General features: G+C 38.7%; 1 protein-coding gene across 3 annotated transcripts; it reads left to right on the top strand.

Moving 5' to 3' along the window:
- The first annotated feature begins 218 nt into the window (after nt 1-218).
- On the top strand, nt 219-17339 carry tubg1 (tubulin, gamma 1). 3 transcript variants are annotated; one of them, XM_067418813.1, is made up of 11 exons: nt 231-523; nt 1101-1213; nt 4499-4671; nt 5283-5347; nt 7451-7530; nt 7855-7981; nt 9870-9956; nt 12366-12515; nt 12793-12945; nt 13029-13190; nt 16086-17339. In XM_067418813.1, the coding sequence occupies exons 2-11, from the start codon at nt 1197-1199 to the stop codon at nt 16281-16283; spliced, it is 1212 nt and encodes a 403-aa protein (XP_067274914.1). In that variant the 5' UTR covers nt 231-523; nt 1101-1196; the 3' UTR covers nt 16284-17339. The 3 variants fall into 3 exon arrangements, with proteins under 3 accessions (XP_067274915.1, XP_067274914.1, XP_067274913.1); XM_067418812.1 differs by having other exon boundaries at nt 233-523; nt 4499-4666; nt 5279-5347; XM_067418814.1 differs by lacking the exons at nt 12366-12515; nt 12793-12945; nt 13029-13190; nt 16086-17339 and adding an exon at nt 11880-12354 and having other exon boundaries at nt 219-523; nt 4499-4666; nt 5279-5347; nt 9870-9960.
- Nucleotides 17340-17644: the final 305 nt, after the last annotated feature.

Genomic DNA, 17644 nt, shown 5'->3' with positions numbered 1-17644 from the left:
TACATATTTTTCCCCCTTTGTGAGTATTTGTCACGAGACAAGGGGGAATTTAACACAAAACACAAAACAAAAAAACAAGCAATTTAAACCTGGCCTGGATTTTCTACTCTGTAAGCAAATCTGTTTGCGTAACTGACGCGCAGCCTTGATGTTGTTGAATATTTTCGCATACGTAGTACGTCATGCATTACGTCAGTACTGTTTTCTACGCCTGTTCTTTCTGTATTCTGTGTATATCTCTTTTTCGCTCTTTTCGATAAAGAGTTCTTTCGGTACATTTTAACAAATATTGATCCGTTCACGTTTGCTGGCCTTCAAAATGTGAACGTGTAGCGTGGTCGGAGTCTGCGCATGCGCACGTCTCCTACGTTAGGCCGTTGCTGCTGGAGCGGGAACACGCACAGGGATTGTGATTGACTGACAGCAGCACATCTCTCAACTTTACCGATTATACAGTTGAAATAACAGGATAGCATGCCTCGAGAAATCATCACCCTGCAGCTGGGACAGTGCGGGAATCAGAGTGAGCCGTTTACTTTTTAACGATCTGCTTGCTAATAAGATTGCCATATCTATAACGTTACACAGTTAGCTTGCTAGCTATCAGTCTGGACAGCTTTAAAATTACAGTTAACAAATAAAGTTAGTATGACAATGGGGCTTTATTGGATCCAATAAAGAAATCAATACGTCTTTCATTAATGCCTTCTCTTTGTTTTTGTCTGCTAACGTTAATCAATACTGATAATTGTCATGTCAGTGGGAGATGACTATAAGGCATCAAATTGTAATGTAACTGACCTGGCCAGTTGCTTTGTTTTTGAATGCTGAAACGATAGTTTCAACTGATAGTTGTTTTTGTTAGAGGGCTATCCTTTGCGTTTATCATTTTACTCTGAGAATGATGGGGTTCATGCTGTCAGAGGAGTCAGACTTGGTCACCAAATGATCCTTGATTTGATAATTTGATTTTTGCAAGTCTTGCTGTAACTTCTAACAAACGTGTGATGTAAACAATAGCCATTACATTATTAGTCTTCAATTAATGCATCTTGCATTAATGTACTGAATTGAGTTGTTTTTATTGTCTCTCTGTGCAGTTGGCTTTGAGTTTTGGAAGCAGCTGTGTGCTGAGCATGGCATCAGCCCGGAGGGCATCGTAGAGGAGTTTGCCACTGAGGGCACTGACCGGAAAGATGTCTTTTTTTATCAGGTACACAAATACCAACTGAGGATGCATTCAGCCATGTGCCAATCATCAGCCATAACCACGTCATATCAAGAATGCTGATTTAAAGTAAAAACACTTTATTTAGCATTTTATATAAACCATTGAGTTTCTATTTATACACCTGCAGTGTCATCATGGCATCAAGCAACATACTGATTGAGACCTTAAACTGTGTGGACAGGTTTTATTTAATTTGGCAAAATTGAGTTTAAAAGCATTATACACAAAACAATAAGTGTAGTAACAAAAAGAGTATAAAAATAATGTGCTATTATCCAATCGACCAATCACATGGCAGTTGCTTCAATGTATTTAGGGCTGTGGTCCTAGTCAAGACAATCTCCTGAACTACAAACTAAATGTCAGAATGGGTAAGAAAGGTGATTTAAGCAATTTTGAGCGTGGCATGGTTGTTGGTGCCAGACGGGCCAGTCTGAGTATTTCACAATCTGCTCAGTTACTGGGATTTTCACGCACAACCATTTCTAGGGTTTACAAAGAATGGTGTGAAAAGGGAAAAACATCCTGTATGCGGCAGTCCTGTGGGTGAAAATGCCTTGTTGATGCTAGAGGTCAAAGAAGAATGGGCCAACTGATTCAAGCTAAAAGAAGAGCCACTTGGACTGAAATAACCACTCGTTACAACCGAGGTATGCAGCAAAACATTTGTGAAGCCACAGCATGCACAGCATTGAGGCGGATGGGCTACAGCAGATACAAAAGATTCCTGAGGCTTTTAAAAACTCCCAGCCTGGTTCATTACTCAAAACCGCAATCATGGGTAAGACTGCCGACCTGACCCTGTCCAGAAGGCCATCATTGACACCCTCAAGCGAGAGGGTAAGACACAGAAAGAAATTTCTGAACGAATAGGCTGTTCCCAGAGTGCTGTATCAAGGCACCTCAGTGGGAAGTCTGTGGGAAGGAAAAAGTGTGGCAAAAAACGCTGCACGACGAGAAGGTGACCGGACCCTGAGGAAGATTGTGGTGAAGGACCGATTCCAGACCTTGGGGGACCTGCGGAAGCAGTGGACTGAGTCTGGAGTATAAACATCCAGAGCCACCGTGCACAGACGTGTGCAGGAAATGGTCTACAGGTGCCGCATTCCCCAGGTCAAGCCACTTTTGGACTACAGAGAAGCAGCACTGACTGGACTGTTGCTCAGTGGTCCAAAGTACTTTTTTCGGATGAAAGCAAATTTTGCATGTCATTCGGAAATCAAGGTGCCAGAGTCTGGAGGAAGACTGGGGAGAAGGAAATGCCAAAATGCCTGAAGTCCAGTGTCAAGTACCCACAGTCAGTGATGGTCTGGGGTGCCATGTCAGCTGCTGGTGTTGGTCCACTGTGTTTTATCAAGGGCAGGGTCAATGCAGCTAGCTATCAGGAGATTTTGGAGCACTTCATGCTTCCATCTGCTGAAAAGCTTTATGGAGATGAAGATGAAGCATGACCTGGCACCTGCTCACAGTGCCAAAACCACTGGTAAACGGTTTACTGACCATGGTATTACTGTGCTCAATTGGCCTGCCAACTGTCCTGACCTGAACCCCATAGAGAATCTGTGGGATATTGTGAAGAGAAAGTTGAGAGACGCAAGACCCAACACTCTGGATGAGCTTAAGGCCGCTATCGAAGCATCCTGGGCCTCCATAACACCTCAGCAGTGCCACAGGCTGATCGCCTCCATGCCACGCCGCATTGAAGCAGTCATTTCTGCAAAAGGATTCCCGACCAAGTATTGAGTGCATAACTGAACATAATTATTTGAAGGTTGACTTTTTTTGTATTAAAAACAGTTTTCTTTTATTGGTCGGATGAAATATGTTAATTATTTGAGATAGGAATTTTGGGTTTTCATGAGCTGTATGCCAAAGTCAACTTTATCACAATATGCTAATTTTTTGAGAAGGACCTGTGTGTGTGTGTGTGTATGTATGTGTATATATATATATATTACTTCTGCTGAACACAAAAAAAAGGTATTGAAGAATTATCATTAATCAAACAGTTTATGGTCCTCATAGATTTCTACAGTATATTTTTTTCTCTATACTATACTATATGAGTGCCAATTAACTGTTTGGGTATCCATATTCTTCTAAATATCGTATTTTGTGTTCCGCAGAAGAAATAAATTCATAAAGGTTTGGAACAACTTGAGGGTGAATAAATGATGACAGTAAAAAAAGTCCAGACCTTATTTAATGTGTTAGTAAATTTTACATGCCTTAGGGTGAACAATTAATATATGCAAATTCATAGACAGAAAAACATTTTTTAACTTCCGGTCTAGAAACGATGTTCCTTGTCAGATGACGGCAGTTTGACGGCTTAGGTTTGAAAATGTTTCACCTCTCCCCTCCAACCGTTGGTCTGCTATGAGCGTGAGATGGAGAGGAGGAGCGCTGTAGTCAAACCCTGCCCTCAATATTCTGTTTCACTTGGAAATGCGTCACAGCACTAAAGAACTCACATGCTACTTCCGGTTCCTGGGGTCTTAAATTCATTGATTGTGGGTTCACATAGTTTACCACCAGGTGGAGCCATGTTCCAATGTTTGCAATGTCCATTATTCTTCTGCAGTCATTATGTGGGGAGGCATTTTCACTATCTGAAACGAAACAAACTTAAAATAAATTACGCAGCTCCTAGTTCCATTTTTCAGATTAAGAGGTGATTTTAATTAAAGGCCTAAAGAATTTATTTTAATGAAACTGCAGTGAAATCGTAATGTTTTCATAGGGGCTGCTTATATTTCTCCTTAAAAAAGGTTTTTGATGTCACACCTCTAATGATGTGAATTGTCACAGATGCACAGATCGTGTAAGTCATAGTATTATAGTAATTTTCTTGTATTAATGCTATTTATTAATGATATCTAGAAAAGTACACATTTGGCAATTTAATTTATGTTTCATTTACATAATATTTATAATTAATACATATTTAAAAAGAAAAATAACCTGTAAAATAAGATTTATACTGTAGAATAGATATCATCTTGATTCTGTAATCCTTTTATAATAATGCATAAATTGTTAAAAACATCAGCAGCAGTCTGGCCACACATTTTATGCAAGTTTGTATTTATTACATATTCAAAGACTTGTTAAGATTATTTTGCAGGCCTAAACTGCACACCTTGAGTAAACCTGAGCTGCTACTCATTTCTAAAATGGTTCATCGTCTTTCTTGTATCGAGTATTGAGACACTAATGGAAATGCAGTTTCCATTTATCCTTTTGTCTATTGCTTCGCCCCTTCAGGCGGATGATGAACACTACATCCCTCGTGCTGTGCTGTTGGACCTGGAGCCCAGAGTCATCCACACCATCCTTAACTCACCGTATGCCAACCTGTACAACCCGGAGAACATCTACCTGTCGGAGCATGGTGGTGGAGCTGGTAACAACTGGGCCAGTGGCTTCTCTCAGGTACAGTCAATTTTTTAAATCAAGATTTAAGATTAAACGTATCTTGTATGTTAAGTTCCATAATTGGTTTTCATTTATTTTTCACTATGTTAACCACTTTTTGTCGTTCACATAGTGTAAGTGTGTCCAGTCCTGCTTCTGGTGGGCCACTGTCCTGCAATGTTTAGCTTAATCCCCAATTAAACTTACTTGAACCAGCTAAACAAGTTCTCATTAAGCATACTAGAAACCTCCATGCTAGTGTAATGAGACAAGTTGGAGGCTAATCTCTGCAGGACAGTAGCCCTCCAGGACTGACTTGTTTGGACCCCATAGTGTAACGATTACATTTTAAAACAGATACTAATACTGGCTATACAGACTCATTATAGTCTTCTATTTACAATGAGGCCATAAAAACGGCATAATAACCGTACAATAATTATACTATTTTATAAATATATATTTTTTTAAACCTCAAAGAACATGATTGCACAGCTGTCACTATTTGGAAAAATTATATCAACTAGCCATAAATACTGGACAAGCTAAAACAGTAAATTGTCATGTTTGACAACTTCTTTAGGTTTTGTATTTGAATTAAAACGTTGTCAACATATTTGTTCATTTCAGGGAGAAAAAATCCATGAGGACATCTTTGACATCATCGACAGAGAGGCAGATGGCAGTGACAGTCTTGAGGTATGACTCTTATTGACTGTAAACTTCTTTGTCTGTCTTTTCTGTTTTGCAAGAAGTGTTTAGCATACAATATTAAATGTAGTTCTGAAATGAATGCTGAATTTGTCTTAAAGGGATAATTCACCCAAAAATGAAAATAACCCCATAACTGACTTACCATCAAGCCATCAAAAATGACGCTCTTCTTTCAGACAAATACAATCAGAGGTATATTAAAAAAATGTCCTGGCTCTTCCAAGCTTTATAATGGCAGTGAATGGAAGCCCAAAATTTAAAGCTCAAAAAAGTGCATCCATCCACACATTTGTTTTAACACTCCACATTTTCACACAATGTCAGTCTATGGATTATCGCCAATGCATGCACTCTCGTTTAAATTACCTTTCAGAGCTTGTGAAAGACTGTCCGCTTGGGATAGTTGATGGAACTGTCACTGTCCCGATAGGGTCAGTGTTGAATCTTAATGAAAGTGTATCATTTGCTCTTCTTTAAAGCCTTGCAAAAGCAGCATACACTCATCTCAAACAGAGCACAAACTTACACCCCTAATATTTAACATGTTGTAAAGTAAAATATCTAGTTTCCAATGGACTGCCTTCCATATTCAATTTACGAAAAAATTGCCGTAGTGTAAGCATTTTAAACTGCGAAAGGCATTACACTTTCTATGCAAGTTGAATTCGGAAGGCGGTCTACTGGAAGCTAAATATCTTACTTAGATTACTTATTTTTTCTTACACAAACCCATCAATTCAGTTCAGAAAGACTTTATGAACCCCCGGAGCGTGTGGGGTACTTTTATAATAGATGGATGCACAATTTTGGGCTACCATTCACTTGCCATTATAAAGCTTGAAGAGCCAGGACATTTTTTTAAATAACTGATTGTATTCGTCTGAAAGATAAAAGTCATATAGACCTAGGATGGCTTGAGGGTGAGTAAATCATGGGGTTATTTTCATTTTTGGTTGAACTATCACTTTAAAGTAAAGGTTAAAAGTAAGGCTGTATTATGAAAGGGTTAGTTTTTACCCTTTTATTCTGTGTCATTCATTAATACTATTTTTGCTGACTTTAAGAAAATTTGGGGGTTTAAACAGATTATATTTTTAAACATAGTAAAACTTTTTTCTGATGATCTCCAGATGGTAAAGTGACGTACCATTTGACATACTTTCATTTTTTTCCATCACTTTTTTCCCTCCTTTATTCCTTTGTACAATGCTCTACAGTCTACTCTTGTTTAGATTGCTGAATTACAAAGAACTATGTATAAATAAATCTACATATACAGTAGATATTATATTTTTGTGCTAATATGTATGTATATCTGTCATACAGTTAAACAAACGTGCTATTTTATACCTTATTTTGCACTCTTAATGTACAGGATACAGATGTTCCTCCATTAAAACAACAGACTCTGGCCTCCCTGCGTAATTTGTGTCGTTCACTTTATTACCCACAATTACTGGTGTGTGCGTGTATAACTTGTATGTAAGTGGAGGTTAGGGAGTGGTTTGGAGAATGATGTTAAAAGTCGGTTAGTTGTGTGCATGTGTGTGAGTACGCCATATTATGCTGAAGGTGAGTGACAGTGTCTGAAATTAATCAAGGCTCAGGGCAAAAATTCCCCAGATTTTTAAAATGTAGGAGGGGGTGGGGTGCTGTTCATTTTTGGCTCAGTAGTAACATATATTCCAGCTAAATTTTTTCCAATTAATTAAAAGTTCAGTTAAATTATTTGACTTGCACTACTGTTCAAAAGATCGGGGTGAGTAAGATAAAAGCAGTAATATTATGAAATGTAAATATTTAGGTTTTTTTGCAGTATTACTGTCTTTCAAAAAAAAAAAAACTAAACAAAATACTGACCTAAACTTTTGAACAGTATTGTAAACGCTTTGTCTTTATGTGGTTTAAATATGTTTTAAAAGAATATGCCATCTTAAAGGGTTAGTTCACCCAAAAATGAAAATGTGATGTTTATCTGCGTACCCCCAGGGCAAACCCCAGGGCTTAAATTGTTTTTGTGTGTACACATACACAAAAAAGTATGTGTATTTGGTGTGTATTTTTAATATTCTGTTTTTGTCTTTTTAGGGGTTTGTGCTTTGCCACTCTATTGCCGGGGGAACAGGATCTGGTCTAGGGTCTTACCTACTGGAACGACTGAACGACAGGTACGAAAACAATTCATTCTATAGGACCCAAGAAGACTTTGTATCCCCCTGCTCTGACTGATATTTGCAGTGCACAACTCCCTCTCCTGAAAGTGTAGATCCACACCCTCTGCATTGTTTGTCTAGACTTGCAGTCATGAAGCGTTTGGGTGGCAGTCAGTGTAATTAGAGAGAGATGCAGGCAGCAGCCATCACCGGGTGTAATTACCCCTCTTTAGGGATGTGTTTAATACCATTGCGTGTGCAACCTCAAGGGCACCAGCGGCATTCAGCTGGGCGCGTGTTCTTGTGCCTTAAACGTTCAGCTATTTTCTGTTTTTTCAGGTATCCTAAAAAACTAGTTCAGACCTACTCAGTCTTTCCTAACCAGGATGAGATGAGTGATGTTGTCGTACAGCCATATAATTCTCTTCTGACACTAAAGAGACTGACCCAGAATGCAGATTGTGTGGTGAGTGAATGAACACTTGCACACTTACACACACTGTCTGTTAACCTGTTCAGCTGGCCTAGAATCTGGGAAGTGTTTCTCTCTCTCTCTCTCTCTCTCTCTCTCTCTCTCTCTCTCTCTCTCTCTCTCTCTCTCTCTCTCTCTCTCTCTCTCTCCTCTCTCTCTCTCTCTCTCTCTCTCTCTCTCTCTCTCTCTCTCTCTTTTTAAGATTTTTGTAAATAGTGATCTCCCTCTCTCTCCATCTCTCTCCCTCTCTCCTAGGTTGTAGATTTTAAATGAATGTGTTTCTATTTGAAACAGAGCCCTTCTCATATACAGCCTGCTACTCTTAACTGCACATTTCCTCAGTTACACAATCCAGCTCCCCAAACAGACCTTCTTTCTTTTTCTCCTGCTTTCATTCCCCATCCCCACACCAGCAGCTGGAGAAAAAGAGGATATTATTTATGTGATTATCCACATCTCTCCTTCCATTTCCTCCTTATTAACATGGACCAAGCTATTGAGTTCATTCCATAAACCTTGCATAGTGCTGTCATATCTGTACATCTGGAATGGAAGTTTATAGATGTGTCAACTTGCTGGTTTCTGACTGATAACTATCAACAGACAATTTAAGCAGATATTTATTTGAAAAATAACACATCCTGAGTTTTATAGTTATTGATAGTTTTGATCACCCCAGCAAAATACATCATTATTCATATCACCAGCAAATCTTCATGTGTGAGTGCTGCAGTGCAGAATAGATTGAGCTTTAGTGGAGCAAATGTCATTAGTAAAGGGTAAGATCTGTTTTATGCATATTGTGTTTCTTGCAGCTGTCTGCTAGCTTCATTCTCGTGTCTGGCTTTTAAAATAATGTCAGATCAGAGAGTCAGCTTAAAAGATGATGAGGTTAATAGAGGTAGATGACTTTCTGTCTTTATTTGATGGAAATACAGATCTAGACTTAAATCCAAGTCTGAGGCTTTACTAATGCCAGCTTAACTTTTATTTAAAAGTACAGTTCGCCACAAAATGAAAAAATGCAATTTAGTCACCCTCAAACCCATAAGACTTTGGTCACCTTTAAAACACAAATTAATTTATTTTTAATGAAACTTGGTGAGATTTCAGTCCCTTCTTTGAAAGTCCATTTCACTAAAACATTCAGGCCTCAAAAAGTTTGTAAAGGTAATAAAGAGAAATATCCCTTTTACTCTTAAGAGAAAACATCTAGTCGCACAAAATATGCATTGATCCTTTCTGTTCAGAAAATATTGTATAAATATTGTGTAATATACCTTTAAAAAACGTGTTTCTCTCAGTTCATTAGCTGGAATTTGAATTACTGTAGGTTGATTTACAGTAGTACTTTTTTACAGTAAGGTTTGCAAAAAACTTAAAGGAATAGTTCACTTTCTACTGAACACAAAATAAGTTTCTTCTGCTGAACATAAGATAAGATATTTTAAAGGGTTAACTCACCCAAAAATGAAATGTATGTCATTAATGACTCACCCTAATGTCGTTCCACACCCGTAAGACCTCCGTTCATCTTCAGAACACAGTTTAAGATATTTTATATTTAGTCCGAGAGCGTATCCAAGTGTAAGCACACTATACTGTCCATGTCCAGAAAGGGAATAAAAACATCATCAAAGTAGTCCATATGTGACATCAGTTAGTTCATTAGAATCTCTTGAAGCATCGAAAATACATTTTGATCCAAAAATAACAAAAACTACGACTTTATTCAGCATTGTCTTCTCTTCCGCGTTTGTTTTCAAACCTCAAATAAAGATTTGTGCGGTTATGAATCAGCATTTATCAATATTTTATTATTTAAAACTAATCTGAACTAAACAAATGTCTTTCCTTTTCATTCTCTCCATGTCAATTTCAGGTGGTGCTGGACAACACAGCTTTGAACAGAATCGCCACAGACCGGCTGCACATTCAGAACCCCTCATTCTCTCAGATCAACCAACTGGTGAGTTTTAAAGGACATCTTGCATCTGATCATTCTATTTGGGGGACAAAGACTGATAAACTTGTACAGTAAAAACAGTTTTCCTTCTGAAGTAAGTGATTATGAATGTTGACTTTTTGGGGGGTTGTTATTAGTAGCCTCGGGTCTTGGGTAATTTTAAATAAATGTTTTTATTGAATGGACTGAGAAGACCAGATTTTTTTTTAACATATGCCATTTTCTATTATTCGTTTAAAGCATTTAACAATATTGTATTATTTAAAACAAATATGTTAAATAATTTCATGACGATGCTATTATCCTCCTCTTCCTCTGTTCTCTGTCAAACCCTCTTGTTTGTGCAGCAGTGGCGCGCACATGAACAGCTCTCTCATTTGATGTGCAAGACATAAAGCTTATGAGCAGTTTATTAAAATGATTTAATTAAATTTCTAGGGACTAAAAAAAACTACTAAAATGCTTTTTCATAACTCAGTTTGGTGTCTTTAAGATAAGGCCTGTCACTATCTAATATATGACTGTGCAGCCCTATGTCTACAGTGTTTTACATACTGTATTAAAGGAGGTCATATGATGCTATTTTTAAGTTCAATATTTAGCTTATTGGGTTAATATAATGGGTTAACTTGCTTTAATGTTCAAAAAAATGCATAATTTTTCACATACTGTAAATGATTGACGCTCCTCTATTGCCAGTCTGTTCAGAGTGCTCTGATTGGCCAACAGACCCAGTGCATTGTGATTGGTCAAACACCTCAAGCGTATGTCGGAAATGTAACGCTCCTTACCATAATTACTAGCTCCGGCTTGCAAGGCTGTAAACAATTGTAAATAAAGTTAATAATGTTGTCAGTTTTACTGTATCATTTCGAGCCCAAGTCGGATTCTGAAAAAGTGGATAATCAAGACGATCATTTGGAACCAACTTTGCAAGCAGAACATTTCACAGTAGCCTTTGTATAGCAAATGTTGTACTCTCCCGTGTTCAGGAAGCTATCCTCTGTAAAATGTGCTGTGCACAAGCAAACTTTTGCATTGTACTGCTCAGGAACAGCTGTATAATTAATATTACACTCTAATTTGTAATTCCATGTTTTTGGAAGGCCAAACCAAGTGGTTTTGCTTTCCTATCCAAACAAACAGTGCCTCTGCAACATGACAATGTTTCAATCGACTGAATCCTTGTCTTCTTGCTTTGTGTAAGCCTTTATGCTAATAGTTTACATTGTAACAGACACTTGAGAAAGTAATATCTGGAGTTGGTCTGGTCTGGAACTGTGTTAGATAGAATAAATCCCTTTGTGGGTGACTGAGCTTTGTAACTTTGCTGATCGTATACATGCTCAGATACATCACATATCAAGGGAAAAGAAGGAACACATTAAAACGCATCTTCAAGCATAATGGATGAACACACCCACACTCTAATTAAACTGTCCCCATCATGACACCATTTTTTCAATTAAATCTTAATGTTGAAAATCCAGGGCCTATTAATCTATCCTGAGGCTTTCAACCCAGTTTGTCCTTTTCATTTTAAAGCCCTTCCCTGTGGCAGAGAGGGACTGGCCTGGTGTGGTTCAAGTTGTGACAGTAGATTCACTCCTTAATATGTTAATCACAGTTGGGTGCTGGCAGCTCTCCTGCGATAAGATGTGCATTTTCATATTTCAGACAACAGAGACATCAGAAAAGCAACCTAACTTTAAAGCCGCCAATGGTTTTTTAGGTAATGAGACAAATGAAAGCCCGATTTTGGTAAATATATATATATATATATATATATATATATATATATATATATATATATATATATATATATATATATATATATATATATATATATATATATAGCTGTCAAGAAAGTGAATAAGCTTAACCACAAAATGTTAAAGGAAATTTGAAACGGTACAGTTTCAGGAGGATGGGGAGTTGCCTGTTCTGAAAGTTGTAATCAGCAGCTTGACATGCTGTCGTGTCACATTCTAATGAGGATAACCAGTGACTTGCCATTCAGAGCTCATCTATGCTTTGCTCCTTATACGCCCATTCTTACAGCACCCTGCTTTAAGGTGAACAGTTCACTTTATCGACTCACCCATCACTGTCTTCATCGCCTCTAATAGAAATGTGTCATATGGCGAACCTCAACTTTCACAGTGCAGTGCATAGATTTCCCTAAAGGGTGACCAGAGTGCTATAAGAGAACCTGTTTCACCAGTCCAGACTATTGTCGTCTTGAACACCAGCCACGTTTACATACACAACAGGTTTCAAGTGTACCCATTAGCACACCCAAGTAATCAAGACAAAACCATGTACATTTAAAATGGTATGAATTTTGAATTCACATTCTTTGTGTCACCCATCCACCTAGACTGTCAAGACAAGTGTTCCTCTACTTAACAGGTGTCCACCATAATGTCAGCAAGCACAACAACCCTCCGTTACCCTGGATATATGAACAATGATCTGATTGGTCTCATTGCGTCCCTCATCCCCACTCCTCGCCTCCACTTCCTCATGACCGGATACACACCACTGACAACCGATCAGTCTGTAAGTTGTTCAAACATGGGACTATGCAAAAAGTTCCTTTGCAGAAATGCGAATAAGATTTTTAAGGCTAGTACTGTAAGCTTCTGTATGCAGTCTATATATGTTCTTAGACAACAGCCAAACCAAAATGCAGCCTCACAAGTGACTGATTTGAAACTTCTTAAAACTGATTTGAAACTGATAGTATATTTAATTTCATTTATTTCCTTTTTGTTCATCTTGGTTTTAATATTTTTCTTAAATGAAATCATACAGATTTTTTTCTTCTTCTTTTGAGGTTGCAAGTGTGAGGAAGACTACAGTTCTTGATGTGATGAGGAGACTTCTGCAGCCTAAGAATGTCATGGTGTCCACAGGCAGAGACCGCCAGACCAATCATTGCTACATCGCCATTCTCAACATCATCCAGGGAGAGGTGGACCCCACACAGGTGTGAGCTTGTTAGATAAACACAGCCCATTCTGAGCCATACGTGTATGCCATATCTGAGCATGTGTTTATGTGTCCTTGCAGGTCCATAAGAGTCTGCAGAGAATCAGGGAGAGGAAGTTAGCCAATTTCATCCCATGGGGTCCAGCTAGTATCCAGGTGGCACTGTCCCGCAGATCTCCCTACCTGCCCTCTGCTCACCGTGTCAGTGGGCTTATGATGGCTAATCACACCAGCATCTCTTCAGTAAGCCCTGACCTTCATTTATGTACTGCTCAAAAAAGGTTTATCAGTATGAATCTGTGTTGAATGTCCACTACTTTTTACTTTTTTTAAGTTTGGGATCAGTACGATTTTTCAATTTCAAGCGGATGACGCTAAATACAGGGGTAAACAGGATCTAAAACGTTTTGTCCATGTTCGACAACTTCCAGAGGTAGATGAAAATGCATTTGAATAGCCACAAAAGACCACCTACTCTCTGCCTACTGACCTAACGTGTAAACATTATGGGAAGTATGCTAGCCAGACGGTATTTGAACGTTGCCGGCCAAAGTCTGGAAAGTCTGGCTTTCCTCATGCCCCCTGTGGCGATGGCCCTGATATCGAGTAATCACAAATGACTAAGGGCATGAACCTACACTGGTCTCACAGTTCTGTTTGATTACGATTATCATGCCATTGATTCGGTTCAATTCGATATCGCGAAGCATCACTATGCATTGATGATGCACTGCATCTAGGGCTGGGATAAACGATTATTTTTTAAACGATTAATCTAGCGATTATTTTTTCGATGCATCGATTAATCTAACGATTAATTTTTCCTGTCCGATTCGGTTACGATTCGATTCGATTACCGATTATCTCCCCATTAATTGCCTAATAGCAATTTATACATGTTGATTTAATTATCTGAATGAAAAAACGAATTCCTTAACATTGCAATATATGTTTATTGCTCTTAAAATTCCAAAGTAAGACTATACAAGAGCAATACATTCAATAAAACCTTCAAAACATAAAGTAGGCTACACACACACACACACACACACACACACACACACACACACACACACACACAAATAAATAAGTATTAACCTACAACAACAAAGAAACATATTACACGATTTTTCTATGTATGCAACTCAGCCTACAGGCTATGCCCATCGATTAAATATCAACAAGTTGGTTAATCAAATCCGGGGACACACTGCAAGCGTGAGCGTCTCGGCTGCGTGGCGTGTCCGTTTTTGTTTCGGCTCACATGTTAACAGGTTGGAGTTTGTACACTGCCTGTGACGCGCGGAAAACGCGTGCATGCTGGAAATAGAAGAGCGCCTATTTTTCACGTGTGTTGGGAGCGTCTCCGGGCAAAATAGAATAGGAAAAGATGTTTATATATCATTTTGACACGAATACATATTATTAAATTACATTTTCATGTTTGAAAGTCTGTAGGTTTACATAAATGCAAATATATAGGCCTAATTGTAATAATAAAAAACGTCAATTATCGATTTTGAAATATTGCAACTGTCAATACAGAACGAAATATTCTGTAGCCTATTTTGCCGTCAATACCATAGATATGTGGCTACTCCCGACGTTTTCTTTGCTGTATCAGTAGGCTATTTATGTTTAACATTAGGAATAGGGCTTCCCTCCGCATCAATAGCAGCAGCAGCGCCGCGTCAGACACGCTTCTAGTGTGCAAAGGCAGAGAAAACGCCACACAGCCCCGTGGCTGACCCGCAACAGAAACGCCACGCGCATCCGCGGCATGACAGTGAAAAAAGTTACATGTAGAGTGCCTTACGGGCGCCAATATTCCGTTTAAAACCGGAATAGTCCTGGGATGAAACTGCTCACTTAGAGGATGGATACCCTCGGTCACATCAGCGCGATTAGACATTGAACATTTTAAATTTAAAACAGCTTATTATGTAGGTAACGTCAATGTGTCCGATGCTTTCACTTGATGCAAACGTTTGTTTTTGTGATTAAAATACATCAAATATTACCAAAACATCTGTCTTCCTGTGTGCAGAAATTTGTTTATGTAGCCGTGACAACAAAACGCGTGCGCGCATGCCTGTGATGCTCCGTGCGCACCGCGCGCCAACCCCATAGACTGTGGCCAACCCGCAAGCCTTGCACTTCTGAAAGTCTGAGGAGCCACTCGTGTTGCTACCATAGATATACATAATAAATAATATACTTAATTACATAATATACTTTATTATGTACATCTATGGTTGCTACTACTCTCCGGCGCCGCCATCTTTATTTTGAGTCTGACGAATCGACGCGCATATTTTGCGTCGACGTATTTTTTGCGTCGACGTCATCGATGACGTCGACGCGTTGTCCCAGCCCTAACTGCATCCTCATGTATACAATTTTTAAATCTATCAAACAAAACTCAAGTCTGGGCACAGAAGACAACAGGTGCATTTTGAATTAATACACAAAAGGAAATACTAAAAGCCACTTTAAGAGGTGGTCTGGGCCACTTTACAGCCAAAGCTAAAGTCTAAATGCATTTTGTTGTGAAAACCACACATGTATATTTTACTCCTCCCAACAATGCAAAAAATAAAATAAACATATGAGAGCGTTTTATAGAATTTTGAATTTGAAATGTTGAATAAAATGCAGTTCATATCTGTTGTTTTCAGTGACGCGAACTCCATTAAATCTGCATATAGTGCGGGAGTTGAAGAGATACATTTGTGTGCCTAAGTGCAAATGAAATCATTTTGATAAATCAGATAGCTTTTATTTAAACACAGCGTGTGTGTTCTCCAGTTTGTGCTTACCGGGATGTTCATTAAAGCCAAAACGTGCCCATATGTTGGCTTTAAAAGTAAAGCGTTTTGAATTACTCGCACTGGCGCCTCGCCTCCCTCTGTGACAAATGATGTCAGAAAAGAATCAATACATTATAACCAGTTATGGTCTTTTACTGAGTACGATACCAAATCATCCTCGTCTGCATTGCAATAGGTCGAAGAAACGATTCATTTTTAACGCCTACAAATGACTGGAAAAGTCATGGAAATTCATTGGTCAAAATATGGGGGGAGAAACTTTTGAGCAGACTCTCTAAATCTCTGTTCTCCTCTCTCTCACTCCTAGTTGTTTGAGCGCACCTGTCGTCAGTATGATAAGCTGAGGAAGAGAGAGGCCTTCCTCGAGCAGTTCAGGAAGGAGGACATATTCAAGGACAACTTTGACGAGCTGGATAACTCTCGCGAGGTGGTTCAGCAGCTTGTGGATGAATACAGCGCCGCCACGCGTCCCGACTACATCTCCTGGGGCACACAAGAGCAGTGAAAGCCCCTCCGCTCACTCTCTAAAGAGCAGAGACAGAAAGCTTCTAAACGCATCCTATCAAATACTCAATGACTCCAGTAGCAAATAACAGAATTTTAGTAGTGAATGCAGTTCTTAAGACTTGTGTCCATAAATCTTTCATGGCTCGTCATACTGTACCTCCAGAGCCTATTTCTGCATTACTGCTATGGTAAGAACCATTCGTCTATGGATATACATGTGATTTCTCATGTTTATAGGCCTATCAAAAGTTCTTCATAAGTTGGTGCCTCTATCCTGAGCTGTAACTTTTTTCTTTCTCCCTGATTTCCTTTCTTTGATCAGAGAATTTATGGCTCCGTCTTAATCTATTTTTGTACTGCACTCTGCACTCTTCTGCACACAGCCTACATCAGTCTATGTCAAAGTGGCCTGCACACAAACTTCCCTGACCACACACATGTCGGACGTCTACACCGATAAGACTGGGTGGTCTCAGATGAATGTAACCGTAGGAGGGAGTGTGAAAGATTAAGCCTCTTAGAAAAGATCAGACTAGAAGCAGCTTATGAATACACCATCTTACTCCCTCATGTTCACGCATGCATGCTTTTATACAAAAAGGCACTTGCTTTCAGGGGGTAGACTATGATTGTGTGATTGAATCAATTTTCCTCTGTCTCATTGTCAAGGATTACTCTAGATGATTATCTCTGAGTTTTGAGAGATGATTAGTGAGTCAAGTGTTGTGCTGTACCTCAGTCCCATCCAATCAGTGAAGCCTCATCAATTCAGTGAGTGATGTTACCTCAAAGTCTGGCAGACACAATCATACACCAAAATCCCAACAAATCACATTTCTTAATTTGAATAATAATAATATTATTTTTTTCGTATTTGGTGTGGTAGAACCTTCACATGGAACTCTAATGCCAGATTTATTTCTCAGTGCTTTCTTTTCCTCAGTTACCACATTCTTCTTATTAGTGTAATATTGTGTATATAGTTTGCTCTCAGACTTGATGCATTTATTTGAAGTTCATTAGATTGAATAAATGTTTTTCTACAAGAACATTACCACAATTGTTCGTTTGATTAGAGTTTAGCTATGACCCTTACAAACCATCTGCATTCAGGTCAGAATCACTCACAGCTATTACCTCTGATACCATCTGGTCTCTGGTTGTTCCAAACCTGTAATAATTTCTCTCCACTCTCCACTGGGGTCCATCAACTCATTGGTTACTCATATCCTTAATATTTTCATCGTGTTCAGCAGAAGAAAGGAATTATTACAGGTTTGGAACAACTTGAGGTGCAAGTAAATAGACCATTTTTGGCTATCCCTTTGAGTTTGGCTCCAACCTGACCTAACATACTTG

The sequence above is a fragment of the Pseudorasbora parva genome, chromosome 2 (assembly GCF_024679245.1).
Source record: "Pseudorasbora parva isolate DD20220531a chromosome 2, ASM2467924v1, whole genome shotgun sequence".
In the NCBI taxonomy this organism is placed as follows: domain Eukaryota; kingdom Metazoa; phylum Chordata; class Actinopteri; order Cypriniformes; family Gobionidae; genus Pseudorasbora; species Pseudorasbora parva.
This window is presented reverse-complemented; position numbering and strand designations above follow the sequence as displayed.